Genomic DNA, 23,399 nt, shown 5'->3' on the forward strand with positions numbered 1-23,399 from the left:
TGCTCTTAGCCAGCTCTCGAGAGATTCTTCATCGCCATTTACAGGTAACCATTGTTTTTCTACAAACGCACAGCTATCTGATCAACTAGAAAAAGTCTTCCCTGACCACTTCTCAAAGGATGGTGCATCTGGGAGCCTTCCTGGACTCTCAGGCTCACTGAATCTTCCTGACAGGAGACAAAATCTCTGCACTACAGCACCGAGCACGCAGGTTACTCCACAGTCCGCTGAGTGTCAATTCATTCTGCAATGCAGACCTTAGGATCCATGGTGTCCACCTTCTATATGGTGGAGTTCGTTCAGTTCCACTCCAGGCCCCTACAACACTCGATCCTCTCCAGGTGGCATGGGCTGCCCCATCTGCTCAGACGATGGGCGCCTCTCCGGACGTTGGCCTGTCCCCATACTGTTGGCTACAAACTCCCCATTTAAACAAGGTTTGCCCATTTTGGATCCCGGACTTGGCACTCCTCACCATGGATGCAAGCCTCTGCAGGTGGGGCGCAGTGACTGGCCAGCACTCCTTCCAAGGATGCTGGACTCCAGCCGAGGCAATCTTATCAATCAACGTCTTGGAACTCCGAGCCATCTACAGAGCCCTCACTCTGGCTCAGGATATTCTTAAGGGTAGGCCAGTACAAGTACAGTCCGACAACGACACCAGCCTAACGCAATCACCAGTCTGTTTGCAATGGCAAAAATGTCCCGCATTCTCACATGGGCCGAACACCATCTCCCTGCCATCTCTGCAGCGTTCATCCTGGGAATTCTCAATTGGAAAGTGGATTTCCTCAGTCATCACGACGTACATGCAGGGGAGTGGTCTCTACATCCAGAAGCCTTTCAGCTGCTGGCTAAATGGGCTATACCGGACCTCATGGCCTCACGATGCAACCACAAACTTCCAGTGTACGGGGCCAGGACAAGGGACCCAGACGCAACCTTCGTGGATGCATTGTCAGCGAAGTGGACCTCCATTTAGCATGTCTCTTTCTTCCAGTCTCCATTCTTTCTCAAGTTCTTCTGAAGTTCAAGGGGGCACGGTCCTGTTGGTAGCCTCGGCTTGGCCCAGATGCCATTGGTACTCTATTAATCTTCAAAGTCTCTCCATAGACTCTTCTCTCCAACTTCCTCAACGACCGGACCTGTTGTCTCAGGGTCCCTGTCTACATCTGGACCTGGCACGTCTGTCTTTGACGGCTTGGCTCTTGAGAGAGCCCTCCTAAGGTCTAAAGGGTTTTCTAGCTCTGAACCTCATTCAAAATGCGGCCGCTTCTCTGTAATGAGCCAGCCTCCTGGCCGCTCGCTAAGCTGTGGGTGACCACAGCGGCCAGGTTGATGGTTGCGATGGTCAAGACCCCCGCGACCATCGGGGCTTGCGACGAGACCCTTGTGGTAGGGTCTCGTCTGCCACAAGCCCCAGTGAGCTTTCGGCTCTAATAGAGCCGGAAGCTCACCACTGACTTCACGAGTGATGTCAGTGGGGCTGCCCCCAAATGCCTCAGTTTGACCAGCCACCCCCCCCACCCCGTCTACAAAACTGTGCGAGCTGTCGATCACCATCGACAGCCGCCCCTTTTGTAGTGAGCCCCGGAGCGAGAGAATTTCTCTCTCGCTCCGGGGCTTGCGCACGCATGCGCAGGGCCTCAACATCGACCCGCTTGCGAGCGGGTCTGAAAGAGACCCTCTGTGTGGTCCAGACCATGCTCAGAGTGCATAAACTGGCCTCTGCCTGGATTTATCACTGGATGTGGTATACATATTTCCAGTGGTGTGCTAGCAGAAACTATGCCTCTCAGGTTTTTAGGTTTCTAGAATCCTTGCTTTTCTTCAAGTTAGATTGTATCTCGGACTTCCTGAAAGTGCAGGTTCCAGCACAGAATTGCTCTTCTGCCGCATGTTCACACCTTCTTGCAGGGTGTTCTCTGTATACAACCTACCTTTGTCCCTCCTGTGGCTCCTTGGGATTTGTCAGTGGTAAGGAACCTCCATTTGGACCCCTGGATTTAGTAGACATCAAATGGCTCACTGCGAAGACTTTTTCTTCTGACTATAGCGTCTGCCTGTAGGGTATCTGATATAGGGGCGCTCTTCTGTTGCTCCCCATTTCTGATCTTTCATCAGGACATTGCTGTTCTTTGAACGCGCCATGGCTTCCTTCGCAAGGTGGTCTCTAGTTTCCACCTTTTTTATAGAGGAAATTTTAGTTCCGGCCTTTCAATCACCAGACCTCTCGGCAGAAGAGTTCTACGTGGACCGTACTGGTTCCATCAGGAAAATAAATTCCCTCTTTGTCCTATATGGATTCAACAAGAAGGGATGGCAAGCTAACAGACTCTGGCCAGATGGCTTCGTATGACTATTTCACAGGCTTACACGCAGGCTGGCCTTCCTGTGCCGGATATATTATCTGCTCATTCTACTCTGTGGGTCCCTTGTGGCCAGCCCGCCGTGGTGCGTCTGCCGAACAACTATGCAAGGTGGCTATGTGGTCTTCTGTCCACACCTTTCTTAGGTTCTATACCTTTGATACAGTTGCCTCTCAGTTGCCTTTAGGCTGTTGGTGGGGTAAAGGGGGAAGGACCGGAGCATCCTGGGACAGAAAAAAGCTTTGCTGTTGTTGTGCGGTCCTCCCGTGTACCACCTACACTCCATTGTCTCCCTGTGGACTTCGAAGAAAGAGTTTTACAAAGGTAAGTTTTAACATAACTCTGCTTTTTAGGACATACACACATTCTTGCTGTGTCCACTGCAGTGAATACAGCTACATACACAGGGCATTAAACACTATTGTTATACCTATATTTTGTACTGTTGATTGTTTTCTCAAACTTACAGACAAGTATTTAAGGCCGTTTTCAATTAGGTGCGAAAAGCCGTTTTCTGCGATAAAGTATCGCGAGTGATGTCATTTTGCCATGCGATAAGTTTCCTCCGTATTCAATTCCAGAGAATTTTCGCCAAACTCAATGCAATGGAACCTGCGAAAAAGTTTTGCCTATGAATAGCTGTCGAAAAAAAAAAGTGCAGAATTGGGGTTTTGGGGTGCAAACCTCGGAAAACACCCCCTGCACCCTTGGGACAGTCCCCCAAAGGTAAACTGCATCAAAAAAAGTTTTAAAAATACTTTAGATCACCCCAAAAAGTACTTTCATTTTGGGGGCGAAAAAGTCCAATGTTGGGGACAGATTTAAAAACTAGCGAAATAGACTCCAGGGGGGTCCCCAAGTATTCCCCAGGTGTTTTTAAGTTTACAGGTTGTTGCGGCCGGTGTATTTTTTTTTTAATGTTTTTTTTTTTAAATCTTCACTTTAGCAATTTTAAATTTATGCTTACACCCATTTTCGTGTACCCCAAATTCGCTGGGACTACTTTTTTTCTGCCAAAAAACCTGATTCAATGCTATTCTTCACCATTTCTGCAAAGATGCTAATTAGCAGCTATTGAGAGCATTTAAGTACCCCAAATACCTTCAGCAGGGCTATTCTGAGGTACCTATAGTGATCTCCAATGTCAGTGCAACTTTTGGGGGGGGTGTCAGGATTTTTTCCCCAAATCCGACAGCACTTTTCGCCTGTTTGCGTTTCGCCGGGTCCCGTTGTGGCCGATTTCTATTTGAATAATGGGATGAGCGGGGACAAGCACGATATTTTTTCGCATGGAAAACCAGCGATGTTGGCGAAAAGTCTGGCATGCGAAAAGCACTGGACTTTTCGCACCTAATTGAATGTCCCTTAATCTTATTTTAATGTTTGTATTTTCTGATGCTGGCTTTTCAGCATGGTAACATTGTCTGTTTAGTATATTACCTATTTGAAAAGTTGTAGATGTAACACTGATAACATGTACAAATCATCCTATTTTGTAATTAAGTACTGTAGTTATGGTTAGTTTAGTTATTTGCAATAGTGTTGGGGTCAATTTTTTTATATTTATTTTTTTGCTTTCCTTCTCTCCATCACTTCAGAGTGCAGCATTGGCATCGCTTAGGAAGTATGGTGTTGGGACATGTGGTCCGAGAGGGTTTTACGGTACATTTGGTGAGTAGCCCCTTTTGTGACTTAAGGCAAATACAGAACAGCAAGGAGCAGTATCTTCTTCCACAAATTTTTTTTTTTTTTTTTTTTTTTACAAACATGGTAAAAAATTTATAGTGAAAAATGCCTATCTGTACTGACAGAAGATAATTCTCACCAGACAGCTCACCTGGAGTACAACTTGTGCCAGACCACACCTCTGCGTTTCTTACGTGGACTTTGTTATGGCAGGTTTTACTTAATTCTGTATATTTCCACTTTATTTTTGTGCCCCTTGTCTTTCTTTTTTTAGTTGTTTGACCACATATGGTTGTAGTGCCTGCCTGGGGGCGTTAATTATCTTGCTGGAGTGTCTCCACTTGGGAAAACTGCCTGGACATTTTAAACACATTTGTTATTTTATTGGGACCAATTTATTTTACATAATTAAGGAAGTGAACCACACTGCAAATCTGTGTATAGATCTAGTTAATGTAAGGGATACAAGAAGACCACTGCAAATTCATACGTTTAGTCAGGGCTGAAAAAAGTATTTAAAGAGAGCTCCACACTCCCTCCCCCACTCCTATTATGCCCTTCCCCCTGGTTGTTTCATCACATGCAAATAGTTTTGTTTGGCTGCCTGAGAAGTTATTCATAAGTGGGTATCTTCTATCATGTATTACTGAATTATTGATCCCTATGGTATACTCTGGGTATATTGGAAAATGGATTTTATAGAAGATTTGGAAGCAAAGCAATTACCAAAGCTGTTTGGTATGGGCAATATATTTAGGGTAAAGCCACTTAAATGTTTTTTCGGACAATATTTAAAGTTTATTGTGCACTTCTTTAGGCTCCAACACTGCATTTACAGTCACTATCCCCATTCACTCGCATGAAAACACAGAAAATGTCCCTAAACTTGTTATTGCTTTGATAAACAAAATGCAGCCTCTATGCTTAATATATATTTCTTCTTCGGGTTTCATGGGGTCCACAGGAATATCATTGGGTATGTAGTTGGAGTAATCCGTTGCACCAAACGGCTACAGCTTTCAAGCTCCCAGCATGCACAGGACCTCCTCCCTATATACCCCGCCCCCAGCCACAGGCATTCAGTTTTATTTGTTTGGTCCTCGGCAAGTATCCAGACGCACCTTTTAGAACAGCGGGACTGCTTAGGAATTCCCAGGCTTAGTTTTTGGTTTTTTTGGGGGGTTAAGCAGTAACAAGCATCCTGGGGAAGCTTGTACTGCGACTCCTTCTACCTCCGCTGATTCCGAAACGTCAGTAACGCTATATGCCTCTGGGATTTTGGCGGGTCACAGCGAAGCTTAGCTAGTAGCAACTCTGGGGCCCGGACTGCAATAAGATCCAAGGAGATGGCAAGGTAAGGTGATTCCTCGTTTTAGGGGAATTGTGCGCTGCAGTCCTGCCTTTCGGTGTAGGAGACTCACCAAATTCTGCTGCTAGTGAGGGCCTGCGAGCCGCTTCCTCACTATGACCGCCAGGGCCTTATTGTCTGACGCCGGGGACAGGTAGTAGACACTAGCAACGCACTAGTAGTGTCTACTACTGTGAGGCCAGCATACCCGTGCCGTTAAGCAGCTTAGGGGAGATAGGCACTCCCCCGGCTGCTCCTCCTCCAACCCAGATGCAACTTCCTGTGTGAATTCCCACGTTTGGTTTGTTATTTCACACCACCTCGTGTAGTGAGACGCTCACAGTCCACCTATGGTGCTCTGCTGAAGACGGTTGGTTCTCAGAAGGTCTGGGTCAGTCTTCCTGTATACCTCTCTTGGGTCTGGTATATAGTGCTCTATATATAACCAAGCCTCTGGGGGTTTGGTCAGTTGATTCAGAGCCCATTTGCATTTATATATACCTTGTATGTCACTGTAATGCTAGCTGCTGTATTCATACTGCAGTTTATTTCTAAACTGTCAGATATATCTATCACTGTGTTTCTCCTCATCCTTATGAAGACAGGTGTGTGTGGGGTTTTTCATTTGTCTTTTTCACATTTACTTGTGAAGACTGTCAAATTGGATTTATACCTTATACCCATTATACATTGTTATGTCTAAAGGCAAGGAGAAAAGGAAGGTTGAGCCTTCTGTGCTGGTATCATGTAAATCCTGTTTGGCAGGCCTGTCAGAGCAGGATTTTGTGCAAGATGGTTTGTGTGGTGCCTGTTTTATACCGCCACCTCTCCAAACAAGCACCTGCACAAGAACCACCTTGGGTGGCTTCTTGGTCTCAGGTTTTGTTACATTTAGTGGACCGTGCAGCAGCTGCACAGGCTCCGGCAACAGTACTGACTCCCACTATGGGGTACCCACAGCATTTACATCCTTCTATGTATGTCTCCCATGAATCGTTTTTGGTTTGATGCTTATGCTCACTCTAGTCAGAGCTTGCTGCCGTCTATAGCCGGTCAGCTAGTAATGCAAGAGAATAGACCAGTTGCAGTAAAACAAGGGCATAAAAGAGTATCCCTTCAGGGGTTGCCTCAGGATCCTGACACTGCATCATCATCACACTCTGATACTCAGAGTTCTGGTTCTTACTCAGTTGAGGAAGACCACCAATCCTCGGTGGATGTCCCCTCTCTGGTGAGAGCGGTTAGATCTGTCCTGTATATAGAGGAAGAGGAGGTACCATCTAAGTCCAAGACTCCGGTCTTTAGCATGGAATACTGCAGATAGGCGTTTCCATGCTACTAAGAATTTTACTTCTCTGGACCCTTTTTCACCTGGTGAATGTAACAAAGGGAAGTTTCTCCAACAGTAGATGCTCATGTGACAAGATTGATCAGGAGCTCTACATGCCTCACTCAAGGAGGTTACAGATAAAAACACATTTCAAATAGTTTTCTTCATTATCCGGAGCCATTACCAGACCGGCTATGGCAGAAGGGACGACATCTCTGGAAGATAGTGTATGCCAGATGCTACCAGAGAACAGCTGTCTTATCTCTGCCAAATGTGAGAAGCAGCTGCGTATGTTGAAGAAGCGGTTATTGATGCAGGTTTTTTTGGCTTCTAGAGTGTATGCAGCTTTGGTTGCTGCTCGGAGAACACTTTGGCTGAGAACCTGGAAGGCGGGTACAGGGTCCAAGAAAGCTCTTGAATCCTTGCCTTTTTCCTGGGAAGGTACTGAATTGGATAACATAGTGACTACTCTGGCAGCATTTAAATCTTTAGGGTTGCAATCTACAACTACCCCTAAGTATAGGCAGTAGGCAGTCGTCATTTTGGTCCTTTCGCGCGCAAGGAAGGGCAAAGGGACAGTCTTTCTCCAGACAGGATAATTCACGCAAGAAACCGCAAACCAAGAAATTTTGGTCAGTCGGACGTCCAGCCTCCAAGCCGGATGATAAGCCCACTGCCTAATGGAGCGGGCCTCCCCCTGTGGGATCTCTGGGTAGGAGGCCGACTTTTCCAGTGTTCTTACACCTGGCATCAGACAACTACGAATGCTTGGGTTCGAGAAGTGGTCTCCTGGATACGCCCCCACGTTCTGGAGGCATCCACCACAGAAGTTTATTTATTTATTTTTTTTGTACAACTCTTCCTTCAGACCCAATCAAGGCCTTGGCCCTCCAAGAGGCTATTTGTACCTCCTGAAGTCAGGGGTTATAATCCCCGTTCCTGTGACGCAACAAGGAAAGGGTTATTTAAATTTGTTTTTGATTCTGAAACCAAATGGGTCTCATTCCCTATTCTGAATCTGAAGTTTCTCAACAAATTCATCCATGTGCCCAAGTTCCGTATGGAAACCCTACGGTCAATTATGCTGGCAATGGACCCTGGAGATTTCATAGTTTCCCAGGACATACAGGATGCGTATCTGCATGTACCGATTTGCACAATCCTACCAAAGGTTTCTGCGGTTTGCTGTGGGTCAGCAACATTACTAATTTCAGGCTCTGCCCTTCGGTCTGTCCACAGCCCCTCGGGTGTTCACCAAGATAATGGCAGTCATGGCGGCTCATCTCAGATGACAAGGAGTCTGGATACTACCATACTTGGACGATCTCCTGATATTGGTGCAATCTCCGGAGGTTTTTACGACAGCATCTCCAGATGACCATTGCCTGTCTACAAGAGCACGGCTGGATAATCAATTGGAAAAAGTCTTCTCTTTCTAAAACTCAGCAGATTGGGCAAAGGATTCCCTGGGGCAAAGGATTCTTCTACCAGTGAACAAGATTGCTGCCCTACAATTACGTGTGCAAACTGCTTCGCAATCAGAGTGTCAGTTCACTTAGCAATGCAGGTACTGGGGTCCATGGTATCCACTTTCAACATGGTGGCTTATGCCCAGTTCCATTCCAGGTCCCTGCAACAATGGATTCTGTCTCATTGGGATGGTCAGTATCATCTGAAACGATCCGCATCTCGCCAGAAGTTCGGCTCTCCCTCGCATGGTGGCAGCAAAGATCCATTTAAACAAGGGTCGCTCGTTATGGATCCCAGATTGGGTACTCCTCACCACGGATGCAAGTCTGTGAGGATGGGGCGCGGTGACAAGTCATCACACCTTTCAGGGAAGATGGACAGCTCAGGAAAGTCACCTGCCCATAAATATTTTGGAGCTTCGTGCAGTGCACAGGGCGCTCATTCTGGCTCAGCACCTCCTTCACAGCAGGCCTGTCCAGATTCAGTCCAACAATGCAACTACAGTGGCCTACATCAACCATCTAGGAGACACACGAAGTCAGGCAGCCATGAGGAAAGTGGTGAACATTCTGGTTTGGGCAGAACGCCATCTTCCAGCTATCTTGGCAATAAAATCTAAAATCGGAGAAAATCTCAACTGGGAAGCGGACTTTCTAAGTCGTCAGGACATACATGTCGGAGAATGGGCTCTTCATCCGGACGTTTTTCAGCTCCTGGTGGACAAGTGGGGACTACCGGGATGTAGACCTTATGGCTTCATGTCACAACCACAAGGTCCCCAGGTACGGGTCCAGAACACGAGATCACTCGGCCGCCTTCGTGGATGCTCTGGCAGTGAGGTGGAACTTCAGGTCGGCATACCTGTTTCCTCCAATCTCCCTCCTCCCAAGGGTCATCAGAAAATTCAAGCAAGAGGGCGGCAGGATGATACTAATAGCTTCGGCCTGGCCTAGGAGACATTGGTTCATGGATCTGACATGTCTATCCATAGACAGTCCGCTTCCGGACGGATTTGCTAGTGCAGGGTCCCTGCCTATATCCGGATCTACCTCAGCTGGCTTTGATGGCATGGTTCTTGAGTCTTCCATCTTAAATGCCAAAGGTTTTTCTACTTTTGTGATCCAGACGATGCTTAGGGCAAGGAAGCCTGCTTCGGCCGGCATCGATCACAGGATTTGGCATTCATTTTTTCGTTGGTGTGCCCACAGAATATATGACCCTAACGTTTTCAGGGTCTCCCGAGTTCTTGCTTTTCTGCATGCTGGACTAGACCTCTGCCTGGCTACTTTGAGAGTTCAGATTTCTGCATTGTCAGTTTGGTTCCAGCACAGAATCTCTCTCCTGTCGGATGTCAACTTTTTTTGCAGGGTGTTCTCCACCTTATGTCCCTCCGGTGGCACTCAGGGATTTATCCTTTGTCCTCAGGGCGCTGCAGGCTCCCCCCTTTGAACCCTTGGACACAGTGGACCTCCAAATGGTTGACAGTGAAGATGCTTTTTCTACTCTCTATCTCCTCAGCTTGCAGAGTTTCTGATTTGGAAGCACTTTCATGTCGCTCTCCATTTTTGATTTTTTTTTTTTTCACCAAAATAGAGCTGTACAAGGACGGGTTACCTTCTGAAAGTGGTATCCCGTTTTCATTTGAATGAAGAGATTGTAGTCCTGGCCTTTCAGTAGGCGAAGCTTCACTGGATGTGGTTCAAGCTCTTTGTATCTACGTGAATCGTACCAACTCCATTGAGAAATCAGATGCGCTTTTTTTATTTATGGTTTCCACAAGGGAGGCTGGCCAGCTAACAAGCAGACACTGGCTCGCTGGCTGCGTATGATTGTTTCTCATGTGTATACTCAGGCTGATCTCCCTGTTCCGAACACGGTGACAGCACATTCTAGTCTGACTGTGGGACCATCGTGGGCGTTTAGACATGGCGCCTCTGCAGAACAGTTGTGCAAGGCAGCGACTTGGTCTTCGGTCCACACTTTCATCAAATTCTATGCATTTGATACTTTTGCCTCCCAGGATGCTTCCTTTGGGCGGTGGATTCTCCTCTCTGCTCAGGAGCGTTCCCACTCTGAAGGGAACTGCTTTAGGACATCCCCATGGTATCCCTGTAGACACTATGAAACCTGAAGAAGAAAATAAGAGTTATGGTAGACTTTCTTATTTTAACTCTGTTCCTTTCTCTTTTGTCAATTCCCTCTTTGTTTTTTGAGTGTTTCTTGTGTACATTGTACTTCCTTCTCCACTTTCCGTCTCTTGCCATTAGGCTTGTTTACAAACGGAATGGCTGGGGGCAGGGTATATAGGGATGAGGTCCTGTGCATGCTGGGAGCTTGAAAGCTGTAGCTGTTTGGTGCAATGGGTTACTCCAACTACATACCCCATGGTATCCCTGTGGACCCTATGAACCTCGAAGAAAAATCGTTAACAAAGGCAAGTCTTCCGACAAACGTCTGAGTGTATGGTCAGTTCCTATGGCTTTGTCTCGTCATTTCCTAATAAGGACTATAAACACTATTACCACATTTTTCAAGTGCAGGTATCTAATTTATCACTTTATTATTGCCATATTATCGCTATGATCCATGCTTCTTTAGCCTTTATATAATCTGTAGTTTGCAGCAATTCTGAAGCATTATCAGCATGCCTGCATGGTCTCAAAAGCAGGAGCAAATGCTAGGAAACCACACTCATCTGTACCAGCCTGTACAGATTTTGGAGGTTGCTGGAACATCCTAGCGACCACTGTAACGACATTAAGCAAAGTTGGTATATTGACCCTTTATTTAAGAGAAGACATTACATTTATATATTTTTGAAACACCCGTGATTTAGCCATTGTCTGCTTCTCTGTTGCTCTGTGATGCATATACTGCAGGGGGTGCAGCATTTGTACACCTTTAAATGGTCAGCAGCCATGATTTCACTGTGGGTGCATAAAGTGTAGTGAATCCTCTCAGCAGAGATAATACAAGAGGAAAAAAAAACCTTGAGATGCTGCATCTACGACCATAGATACTAAGTAGTACTCCTTCATATACAGTCAGGTGGATAAATATTGGGACATTGACAGAATTTTCATATTTTGGCCTCTATTCACCACCACAATGGCTTTGAAATGAAACAAACAAGATGTGCTTTAACTGCAGACTGATTTAATTTGAGGGTAATTACATCCAAATCAGGTGAACGGTGTAGGCATTACAACGGTTTCTATATGTGCCTCCCACTTTTTAAGGGGCCAAAAGTAATGGGACAAACTAAACAATCCTAAATCTAACTTTCACTTTTTAATACTTTGTTGCAAATCCTTTACAGCCTGAAGTCTGGAACGCATAGACATCACCAGACGCTGGGTTTCATCCCTGGTGATCCTCTGCCAGGCCTCTACTGCATATGTCTTCAGTTCCTGCTTGTTCTTGGGGCATTTTCCCTTCAGTTTTGTCTTCATTAAGTGAAATGCATGCTCAATCGGATTCAGGTCAGGGGATTGACTTGGCCATTGCATAACATTCCACTTTTTAGCCTTAAAAAACTCTTTGGTTGCTTTCGCAGTATGCTTCGGGTCATTGTCCATCTGCACTGTGAAGCGCCGTCCAATGAGTTCTGAAGCATTTGACTGAATATGAGCATATAATATTGCCCGAAACACTTCAGAATTCATTCTGCTGCTTTTGAGGTGGTATGTTTTGGATCATGAGCAGTTCATTTCCTTCTCCATACTCTTCTCTTCCCATCACTCTGGTACAAGTTGATCTTTGTCTCATCTGTCCATAGGATGTTGTTCCAGAACTGTAATGGCTTTTTTAGATGTTGTTTGGCAAACTCTAATCTGGTCTTCCTGTTTTTGAGGCTCACCAATGGTTTACATCTTGTGGTGAACCCTCTATATTCACTCTTGTGAAGTCTTCTCTTGATTGTTGACTTTGACACACATACACCTACCTCCTGGAGAGTGTGCTTGATTTGGCCAACTGTTGTGAAGGGGTTTTTCTTCACCAGGGAAATAATTCTTCTGTCATCCACCACAGTTGTTTTCCGTGGTCTTTCGGGTCTTTTGGTGTTGCTGAGCTCTCCGGTACGTTCTTTCTTTTTAAGAATGTTCCAAACAGTTGATTTGGCCACACCTAATGTTTTTGCTATCTCTCTGATGGGTTTGTTTTGATTTTTCAGCCTAATGATGGCTTGCTTCACTGATAGTGACAGCTCTTTGGATCTCATATTGAGAGTCGACAGCAACTGATTCCAAATGCAAATGTCACACCTAGAATCAACTCCAGACCTTTTACCTGCTTAATTGATAATGAAATAACGAGGGAATAGCCCACATCTGTCCATGAAATAGCTTTTGCGTCCCATTACTTTTGGCCCCTTAAAAAGTTGGAGGCACATATAGATAACGTTGTATTTCCTACACCGTTCACTTGATTTGGATGCAATTACCCTCAAATTAAATCTGAAAGTCTGCAGTTAAAGCACATCTTGTTTGTTTCATTTCAAAGCCATTGTGGTGGTGAATAGAGGCCAAAATATGAAAATTCTGTTAATGTCCCAATATTTATGCACCTGACTGTATAAAAGACCTTTATGGATTGAAACTGTTTTATTAATGTGTGCGCAATACCGTACATGCCCATTAGAAGGCGATCCTTAGCCACTTTTCTCTATTATGAAAGCACATTTAATGTTTGATTTTTTTTTTTTTTTTTTTTTAATATAAACTCTCTTGCCCTTGAATTCCTTGTTATGCTTCAGGTCAGAAATTCTCACTCACTCTGAGAAGTATCATTGGTAATGTGGTGTAACGGCTTAAGAAAGCAGAGGTGTGCATCTATCAATACTAAAATGCACCTAATAATTTGAACAAACCTAAATTAACTGGCTTGTAGCTTATGTCCATCCCCAAGTTAATGCTTTTTGTTATTATTTTAGTAAATCTCACAGATTTTTTTTTTTTTTTCTTTGTAAAGATGTTGCGGCTCTAGTTGCAACTCACTATTCAGTAGTTTTTTAATATTTTTAAGGAGCATATTCAATTAGGTGCAGGATTTACCGTGAATGGAAAAACTACGTATTTCACTAAGCTATAAAATTATTTAGCTTTTTCCCCGCACAGTAAAACCTCTGGTAATGCGCAGTAACCCACTGATTCACTCTTAAAATGTGGAATAAAATGCATTTTCCTACACTTTAATTATCAGAGGTGCATATGCTCAGTTGATGTTAATGGGCCTGATGTGTGCCAAGAAAACATTGCCTTCACCATAACATCACCAGTCGGACATATTGACAAGACTGGATGGATTCAAGTTGTTTATGCCAAATTCTGACTCTACCATTTCCATGTCACAGGAGAAATTAAGATTTGTCAGACCAGGTTATTTATTTTTTTACAATGAGCCCTGTACCCACTGTAGCATCAGTTTCCTGTTCTCAACTGACAGAAGTGGAACCTGTGTGGTCTGCTGCTGTAGGCCCTCCACTTCCAGTTTCAATGTATTTTGCATACATAGATTCTCTTCTGCGTTACACTTATGTTATCCCATATTTACCATATGTTTGGCTGAGAAAATGGGAGAAAGTAGAGGAGGGAAATACTTGCTATGTTGTTCAAATTCAGAATGACAGGGAGAAAGTCTATTATTCATGGGTGTGTGTAGCCTGACCCATTGAGTCCATTATCTACATATGAAGGGCAACCTACTACTACTACCCTAATCTCGTTAATAAATTAAAATAATACGTTTAATTAGACTACACATTCCTTAGAAATTATTCCACATGTTCTCCAAAGGGGTTGGGTACGGGATTTCGGCGGTGAGAATCCAGACGCCGGAATCCCGAATGGGTGACATTGCCGACCCCAATTGGTAAATACCGTAACCCTCCCACTAGTGCCCCACCCTAATACGTACCGTCGGGTTGCTGGTGCCGGGATTTTGTCTGCTGTCGGGATTCAGGTGCCAACATTCCAACCGCGGGATGTCAACTACATCCCCTTCAAAGCACCCATCAGATTTCTACACTTGCCAAAAAAACCCTCTTTGCACCATAATGCCCATTCCTCCAAACACCTCTCATACCTGCCACTTGCTCTAAAACAAAATCCGGATACCAATATCTCTCAGACTCCAAACAAAACTCTCAATCCTCCATTGTGACCAATCATTAATATATTAATAAAACACTGCCATAAAATAACTGATTTGTTCTTTAGTGTATGCAGGAGTCTTTCAGCTTTTTCCCATGGAAGGAGGTGGTACACTGACCTTTCTTTGATTTCAGAAGTACTGCTTGTGTGTTGTTCCTGTATTGTGGAGGCCACATGATGCGGAGGTTATTTGGTGAGGAAGTCAGCTGCTCTGGGCAAATCATGATATCAGAAGCAGTCTTCTTCTCCACTTTGACTCTCCAGGCTTCACGTTTAGCCCCAGCTTATTATTCATTACGAACTGGGCCACGGTTAAAGCTTGGTGGGACATAAAAAGAGATCACTAGTGTTTGGGCATCAAGTGGAAAGAAACTGGGGCCACAGGTGGTCTTGCAGGGCTGCCTGTTGCCCATCATGTGTAGGGAAGAAGTGAGCAAATAATAACAAAGCTACTAAGCTTCTAACTACAGTATAAATACTATGTAGAAGATGTTTAATAATACTCTTCATTGTTCTCCCAAGAATTATTTACAGCTGGGCCGCATTATGAGGTAGCGGGGTGGATGGGTGTTTGGGTCATGTACTGACCCGATCAAAGGAGGTAAGTGGCAAATCGTGTGTGTCCCCCCCCCCCCCACCCGGCATCTCACTTACCGCTAAGCTGTGTGTCAGCAGCGCTTGCGTCTAGTAATAATAATAATTTTATTTATATAGCGCTTTTCTCCTAAAGGACTCTAGTGCGGGCTGAGGCGGCTGGGATGCTTCTTTCGGCGGGGGCGGCTCCATGCAGTAAGCATTTCTGTTGCTCTCAGTGCCCTCTGGCTGGTGCCAGCATACTCTTGTATAAGTCGGGCCGGCCCTGGGTGTCTAATGTTAGCTGGCTGGTGTGTATAAAATGCCAGGCCTGTGCACATGTGAAAAAAGCCCTGGGGAGGACACTGCTCTTTGATAGATACCACTAATCAAAAGCTGGTCCCATTGATACATTGGACCATTATTTTGTAAACTGTAGGAATGTGGTCCAACTGCTACCCCATCTATCCTGGTCTTTACTAAGGGCAGCTGATTGCTGACAAGAAAACATGCCTTTTACCAAGCAGTGACTCCTACTGCCTGCCTTCTCTCTTATTCCTCTAATTTCCAAACTGGTGTAACAACATCTCAGGTGTGTGAGCATTTCTGTTAGTGATACGTACTTAATACATTTTATGGAAGATTAGCTGAATCTCAAGCCAATCTCCTAATTTTCCTATTGAAAAAGCAGGCAATGATTTAAATGGTGAAGAGATTCAGGGGTCTATTTTACTAAGCAGTGTTAGGAGACAGAGTGATAAGGTGCCAGCCAATCAGCTCCCAACTGTCATTTTTCAAGCCGATTGGCTGGCACCTTATCACTTTCTTATCACTTTTAACTCTGTCTCCTAACACTGCTTAGTAAATAGACCCCTAAGATATGTTCTTTTCATTTCTGGAAACTATATCTAGTGGACAAATCTAGGTTCAGTGCATCCCAACAATAAATATGGGATCGGGGCAAGTTATTCCCATATGGTGTGACTTCTACCTGATCATGCTGCACAGAATGGTCAAACTAATAAATTATTTCAAAATTAACTTTAGGGAAGTAACTAAAACATATGAACATTATCTCTGTTTCCTCTGTAGTCATGTCCTTGAAGTGTAGTGTTGGATGAGTAATTTAGGATGGTATGTTCTTCTGGTCAGGATAACGCAGCATTTGGAGAATAAATCTTCTGAGTGTAATATTAAAGGGAATTGGGATCCCCCATCATACCGGTGTGAGTTCACTCTCAAGGCGCACAACTTTACTAGCTGAATCACTCTGGTATCACAGAGGAACAGCATTCCTCATTGTTTAATGTTACACTGAGGAAAGAAATGGTCATGTGAGACCGCCCACCACTAACCCTACTTCTAAATATGGAGGACTGGTAACTATTCATTACAAATTTACTGTTTCCAAAGTGACTCTTGCAACTTAAATAACTTGCAGCCCAGCAAGTGGAAATCTTAATGTACTTTTTTTTTTTTTTTTTTTAAAATGAAAAAGTTACATGTTTGCTGTGGTTTGTCTAAAGCTTCCATTTGAAAGCTAACTTGGGAAGTGAAGTCATGGGCTGCATTATTATTGCAATGTGCGTACATATGGTAGGGCTTAGCATTTGGAAATGAGGATGGACTGCTGTTTAAAGTATGGTTACAATTATATGCCGTATATGTCTGCTCATAAATTATCAAACACAGATTTGCAGTGCACAAAGCACAACAAATAATGTTCACAGGAACAATTGAAGTTTGAATATATGCTTCATTACTGTATAACAAATGGATGCAATATAGTAATGCCCAAATTCTGTATAAGTAGTATTCTCATTGCATACTGGAGAGAATGGAAGCTGTAGAGAATGGGCAGCCTCTTCTACAGATGATGGTGCAGGCTTTGCCATTTTTATAGCTTTAGGTAATGACCTTATTTCTAGCTATGTTTAGCCTCTATAATGAAACACTGAAGTTCCATCTCTGCATGTATACCCAGTATATACCGAATAGAAGGATTACAGTAAAGGAGTTTTCTGAGATTTAGCCTATATGTGTTTAAAATGAAAGGAAACAAATCGTAACTGCAAAGAATACCTAAAGATACTGCACTGTAATGACTCCTGTTTCTATTATAGCATGTCTCCTAAAGAAAGGAGCATACAAGTCCATCCTTTATCTATTTAGCAAAGCAGTTTTAATATTCATTAATTTTAGAACATTTACAGACTGACCCGGTCAGTATTACTTGACTGATATTCCTAAAAACAACAATTATTTTACTAAATATAACACATTACAATGATTACACTTGAATATATTTACATGTGTGAATAGTGGTCCTGATTCTGAAATTTACACTAATGCAGTTGCAACTGCAATCTCTTACGGATCGCAATTGCTAAAATATGCTAATGCCTTCCAAAGCATAAGCGAGCATAGCGGCACCCACTGCTGCCTCCTAATGTCCGACAATGTATAGCAGCATAAACATTGGTAACCTCAACGCAGATGGCCACGCAGTTTGTCTGACCTACCTCGAGCACTACGGCTCTCCTAACATGCAGAGAGCTCTCATGCTGCAAAGGAGATCGCAATGGCTAATTTATGCACGCCCATGTAATGGTGTTTAACCAGTCCTGACATGCCTGCGATTTTCTAACACCCCCCCCCCCCCCAAATTCTCACTTCATGTGTCTCATTTTGCGAGTGAATCCTCAATCGCTGCATGTGCACAGTGTGGCCTTAGCGCATGCGCAATGACTACCAATCGCTCGATCTGCGTAAATATCAGCATTTTGTAAATCTCTGAATCAGGCCCAGTGTCCTTACTGCCAGACACTATTTAATTGCTCTTTCCTTTTTTTTTGTTACTAGCTTTGAGGCTGCAGTTACCTCCTATTTAGGCACAGCGTTTTGTCTGTCATTGGATATTTTATACTTTTGTGGGGTTAATATACACTGTGACCAAATTATTATGACTACCAGGTGATATTATGCAACTATTCTACAGATCCTGCTGACGTATGATGTGTATATATCTGTATAAGAATGGAAAGGCAACGGTATGCAGTGACTGACGGATATTGACGTGGAATGATTATTGGCGCTCTCAGCAGCGGTGTGGTGCGCATTAGCAAAGTGGCTGCTCTGGTGAATTGTTTGGTGCTGCAGTTATTACAGTGTACAGAGAGTGCAGACTAAAAACTGTATCTGAGCACAAAGCTTGTGGTTGCAAAAGGCTACTGGATGCTCCAGCGGAGAGTTGGCAGACTTGTTCAGTCCCACAAACTGTCAGTAGTGCATCAAATTACGGGTAATCTGAATTTGGGGCCAATACATATGGCCTTTCAATAAACTGTATGCTGCACATTACATCATATGGGCTACGGTAGCAGAAGTCCTGTCCGTATGCCATTGCTATCTACTGCAATCAGGCTGAAACGCCTCCACTTTGCTCCGTAGCACAGGAATTGGACAGTAAATGATTGGAAATGGGTCATATGGTCTGACAAATCTCGTTTTCAATTACACCATGCAGATGGTAGGGTGAAGATATGGAGACCAATGTACTTTGTTGAGAGGCCATTTGAATTGGACTCTGATTTAGATTAATGTAATTTCATGCGCTGTTGCCCATCTGTGGGACCGAAAAAGTTTGCCCACTCTGTTCCGCTGGAGTGTCCAGTAGTCGTTTATGGTCACAGATCTTGTGCTCAGACCCAGAATTTTTTGTTCTGGTCCACTCTGTGTACATAACTTCCTCTCTCTATCAATTCCCAGTGCAGTCGTTTTTATAAAGCTTACACTACTGCTATGTGTGACAAATCTCATTCCATGTTCAAAGTCCGTCAGATTATGTCATTTTAACCATTATTTCATGAGTGACATGCATTAGTCACTGTATACCTTTTGCTTTTCCGTCAGCGTAATCTGCCGAATAGCTACTTGCATAAAATTATCTCATGGTTATAATACATATGCCACTTAGTGTATAATCTAGTTTTAAAAAAATTATTTTGTTTGAAGATGTAATAATAGATTCTTGTTAGTGATCCTTAACACCTATATAGTGTTATTTTCTGGTCACTAAATGCTGAAGTAATAATGGATAATGGTACAATGCTTTTAAAGAGGGTAGAAAATATTTGATATAGATTCTGATATATACATGGATGAATGATATTCAACGTCTGAGCTTATTTGTTTTGTTTCTTTTAAATTAGCTTTGTATAAACTACAAGAAAAAGGGAACTAATTATAAAATTGATGTAAAATGTATGGCATTGGCTGAGTCTGCCATACTGAAAACCCATGGGTGGGCATTGAAAAAGTTCTTCCACATGTTTTGTTGGAAACGGGAGTTGAACATACTAACTCTCCCCTACGCCCTTTTCCACCTTTCTTGCAGATGTGCATTTGGAATTAGAAGAACGATTGGCCAAATTTATGAGAACAGAAGAAGCAATCCTGTATTCCTATGGTTTTGCAACCATTGCAAGTGCTATACCAGCTTACTCAAAGAGAGGAGACATTGTATTTGTGTAAGTACTATTACTTGTCAAAGTACTTCAGTATTACCTCTCATTGTTCCTCTGTATGTTTTGGTTTTAAAAGTGACCTGATAATACAAATGTATATAGCAGTTGTTTAGAATATATATTTTTACTTGTAGACCCTTCTCTGTGCTGTAGGAGATGCTGTTTGCAAAGGGCTGGACGTGTTCTCAAGGCGTTCTTCTTTCCTCCCATTCAGCTCTATGGTCCTGATATCACAGAAGAGAATTGCACTAGACCTGCTCCCTAATAGGCAGTTTTATAGCTGTATACCGAAAATACACAGTGCTATATTTAGGCAGAAGCTGTAGTACTCGTAAAAACTTAATTTTATTAAAACTCACTGGCAATCAATTAATGATCACTTTGTTCTTTGGCAGGTGTTTCTTTATATCATCTGGATACTATAAATCACAGTAATTTATTGCTGTGAGCTATTAATTACTTCGGAGTGGGTTTGAAACATTGTAGCAATACTGTCTAAAACTGGAATAAGTTACAATTGCAGATTTGGCTATAATTTATTGTTTCTCAATAGATTTCAATGAGCACATTCAGCTTGAAGTTAAAGGATTATTTGTATAAAGTATTATTTCAGATAAGTGGATATTTAGTGGATCAATTGTAAATTAATTGGCATATTATATTTGCGTTTTAATAAAATTTATTATTACATAATTATTACTATTTCTGTCGTATTATAACGCTGTGTATTTTCTGTATACATTTTTGTACTTAGTTGGCAACCCTCCACAGCTGCTTAAATTAGATAGTAAGAGTAAGTTATCCACCCCAGCGTCGGGTTATTTCTATATTCATTTTATTGCTGTGTATAGTGCATTTCTCTTGTGTAGTCCATAAAGACAGCTTGAGTGTCTGTAAGAATAGTTATCAATAGAGCATTGTATTGTGAGGGTGATATAAAATATTTTGCTTAATTCAAGTTCAGTATTAACAGCATTATTGGTTAATTGTCTGCGCTACACTTTAACGTACATTTTGGGCGTTTTATCTAAATGGGTCTCTAACCTAATCAAACTTGGGCAAGTGATTTTTTTTTTTTTTTTTTTTTTAATGCAGGGTAGATGGTGAAACTACTCTCTCCCTAATTGCGCCCCCACCCATGCTTGTTTTGTTCCCCCTTTTGCTTGTTCTTATTCCCCCCTCTTTTTTGCTCTTACTACCCCCTCCTCTTGCTCTGTTACTCCGTCCTCCTTGCTCTGTTGCTCCCTCTCCTCCACTTGCTTGCTCTTACACCTCCCTCCTCCTCTTGTGTGCTCTGTCCCTCCCCACCCACCTGCTCTTGCTTGCTCTGTTCCTCCCCTTATTCTTACATTGCTTATTATGTTTCCCCTTCTGTTTGCTCTGTAACCCCCTCCTCCACTTGCTTGCCATATTTAAATTCAGTGTGTGAATTGCAATACAAATTGGCTGTAAACACTTAAGCACGCTCTGCGGAAAATCTGAACTTTCAGGCATGTAGCCATTGAACTGAAAATCCCAGCAAGTTCTGTCAGCCAACATGCTGGAATTCACACATCAGAATTTCGCGGGCAGAGCTGAAAGATGGCTAAACCTGCGCTGCAGCGTCCTTTTTCTTTTTTTTTCGTTATGTTTTTCATTCTCTGTAACCTTACAGTATATACTTTTATTGGTCAAGTGCAGCTGTGTTGCTCTGGGGCAAAATTATTTTATTTTATATATGACTGAAACCATGTGTGTGCACATCTTACAATCTAAACTCCCAAACATATTTTAATATACATGGATAATGATCCAGTGCTGGGAGAGAATTGAACTAGTGGGAGCAGGGAACTGCCAAAAAACCTTTAAATTCTACAGTTTTAATATGTTTTACTAGAATAGCCCAACTGTGAGTTCAGGGTGCAAAGTTTGATCTGTGTATTTTCAGATCTGTTTTTTTATAAAGCTTATTGAGCTTTGAGTTCTAGCTGACATCACCATGAGTCCATAGCAATGTTTTGTAACAATCCAGAGTAGTTGATGTGAGGATACATTAATAGTGTGTTACAAATTGCACAGTTGTGCTGTAACCCTTAGTAACCACTCATTAAAGCAAACCAAATATCAAATTTGCTAGTAATGTGGAAGGGAAGGGTGGTGGCTGTAATTTAATTGCAATATACTGTCCACTCCACCTTTTTTATATATTAAAATATTCTATATTCTTTGCCGCCACAACTGGAGTAAGTGTTAGCAAGGCAATGACACAAATCGGCCTCCTCATGTAGAAAAGTTAATATTTTCCCTGTTGTAAATGTGTGCTTCGTGTTTCCAGGGATGAAGCTGCATGTTTTGCCATTCAGAAGGGATTGCAGGCCTCCCGAAGCAGCATCAAGTACTTTAAACACAACGATATGAATCACTTGGAGAAACTGTTAAAAGAACAGGAACTTGAAGACCAAAAGGTGACTGCTTTATTGAAATTAATTACTAAAATGCAGCAAAATATAAATTTGTATGTTGTTCTTCGTTCTTTCTACCCCATGAATGTATTGGAAAGCTTTAAGCAACCCACTTAAAGAACAGTAACCCCAGGTAACTCATAGAAACCTTATTTATTTTTGTGCTTGACAAATCCAGCAGCCAGGCTTACAGTGGGCCTATACACTTGCTGATTATGCCTAACTTTTGGGATTCGTTTTTTTATGTCTGTCGAGTTGTATCTCGGCCTCATCAAAAACCCTGCTGGCTCTTAGATTTGCTGACTGGCTCCTAAAATCCTCTCTGTTCACTCCTGCCATATCTAAAATAACTACTATGTGTATATGTGTATATATATATAGATAGATAGATAGATAGATAGATAGATAGAGATAGATATATATATATATATATATATATATATATATATATATATATATATGATGCCATAGTGAAGCTGCTGGGTCCCTCAATGGGATTGCTGCCTGGTATTCTGCTGTAGCTACAACTTTATCCCAAATATTGTCAGTTCTCAAATTTTCACAATTAGGTTTTTAAAAGTTTTATTAGAAGCTTTTTTTATTTATTCAATCAATCAGTCTTTCTCTCATTTTATATAGATAAAAACAGTCTGCCTGTCCTTTTATGCATGGCCAGAGTTTTGTACCTATCTCCACCAAATTTGGCATGGTGGTGTAGTTTGGCCAGGATTAGGTTTTTGCCTAGGTTTGAACCTCGTCAGGGCCACACACTGCCTAAAAATGAGAACACTTAAATTACGCAGGTTCCAGGGTTGGCTCCAGTGGAAAATTGGTGGCGCTGCCTCTCCATGTCTGCCTGGCGGTGCATCTTTCGGGCTGGCACCAAATCGACATCACTGCCGCCCCCCTTCTTGGCCTATACTGGACGAGCCTACCGTGTGTGTGTTTGTGTGAGAGAGACTGAGTGCAGGGGGAGCAGCGGGCCACAGAGGCAGCTCGGGCTCCATAGCAGCAGCACTCCTTGTACCCACGGTACTTACGCCACTATTTGCATGCATGTTAGCAAACAGTGGGGTCCTTTTCAGGATCAATGGAATAGTTATAGGCGAGGACAATGTAAGCAAATATAGGCTGCAGGTGTACTTCAGGGTCCAGTCTTCAACCCAGGCAACACCTGGTATCCCAGCTAGTTGAAAGCATGAGAAGTTATAAACCTTCCCATAATCTTGGGAAGGATGTATAAAGAGACATATGAGGCTAGAAAGATCCTATTATATACCCTTAGGATTACAATTAAGACTTAAAAGGAACCAAAGAGGGGTACCAAAATCAGGAAAACTGGGAATGAAGAGGGAAAGGGAGGTGAGAAGAAAACTTCATCCCCTTTTAGAATTCTAATCACAACTGATGGAGAATTTCTACTGTGAAGCTGGTATGCAAAAGCTGCATGACCAAGGGGATAAGGAATAATTACATGGTCAGAAGCACAGAGTGGTATTTATTA

General features: G+C 42.9%; 1 protein-coding gene across 1 annotated transcript in view; it reads left to right on the top strand.

Annotated features, from left to right (window-relative positions):
* Positions 1-23,399, top strand: part of SPTLC1 (serine palmitoyltransferase long chain base subunit 1) — a 75,023-nt gene that overhangs the window by 18,087 nt on the left and 33,537 nt on the right. The window contains exons 5-7 of the mRNA XM_088470040.1: positions 3,968-4,040; positions 19,325-19,457; positions 21,769-21,898. Coding sequence (XP_088326166.1) covers positions 3,968-4,040; positions 19,325-19,457; positions 21,769-21,898 — 336 coding nt within the window. The remainder of the gene's footprint in view (positions 1-3,967; positions 4,041-19,324; positions 19,458-21,768; positions 21,899-23,399) is intronic.

Source organism: Taudactylus pleione, unplaced genomic scaffold, assembly GCF_031769625.1.
Source record: "Taudactylus pleione unplaced genomic scaffold, aTauple2 ptg000095l, whole genome shotgun sequence".
In the NCBI taxonomy this organism is placed as follows: domain Eukaryota; kingdom Metazoa; phylum Chordata; class Amphibia; order Anura; family Myobatrachidae; genus Taudactylus; species Taudactylus pleione.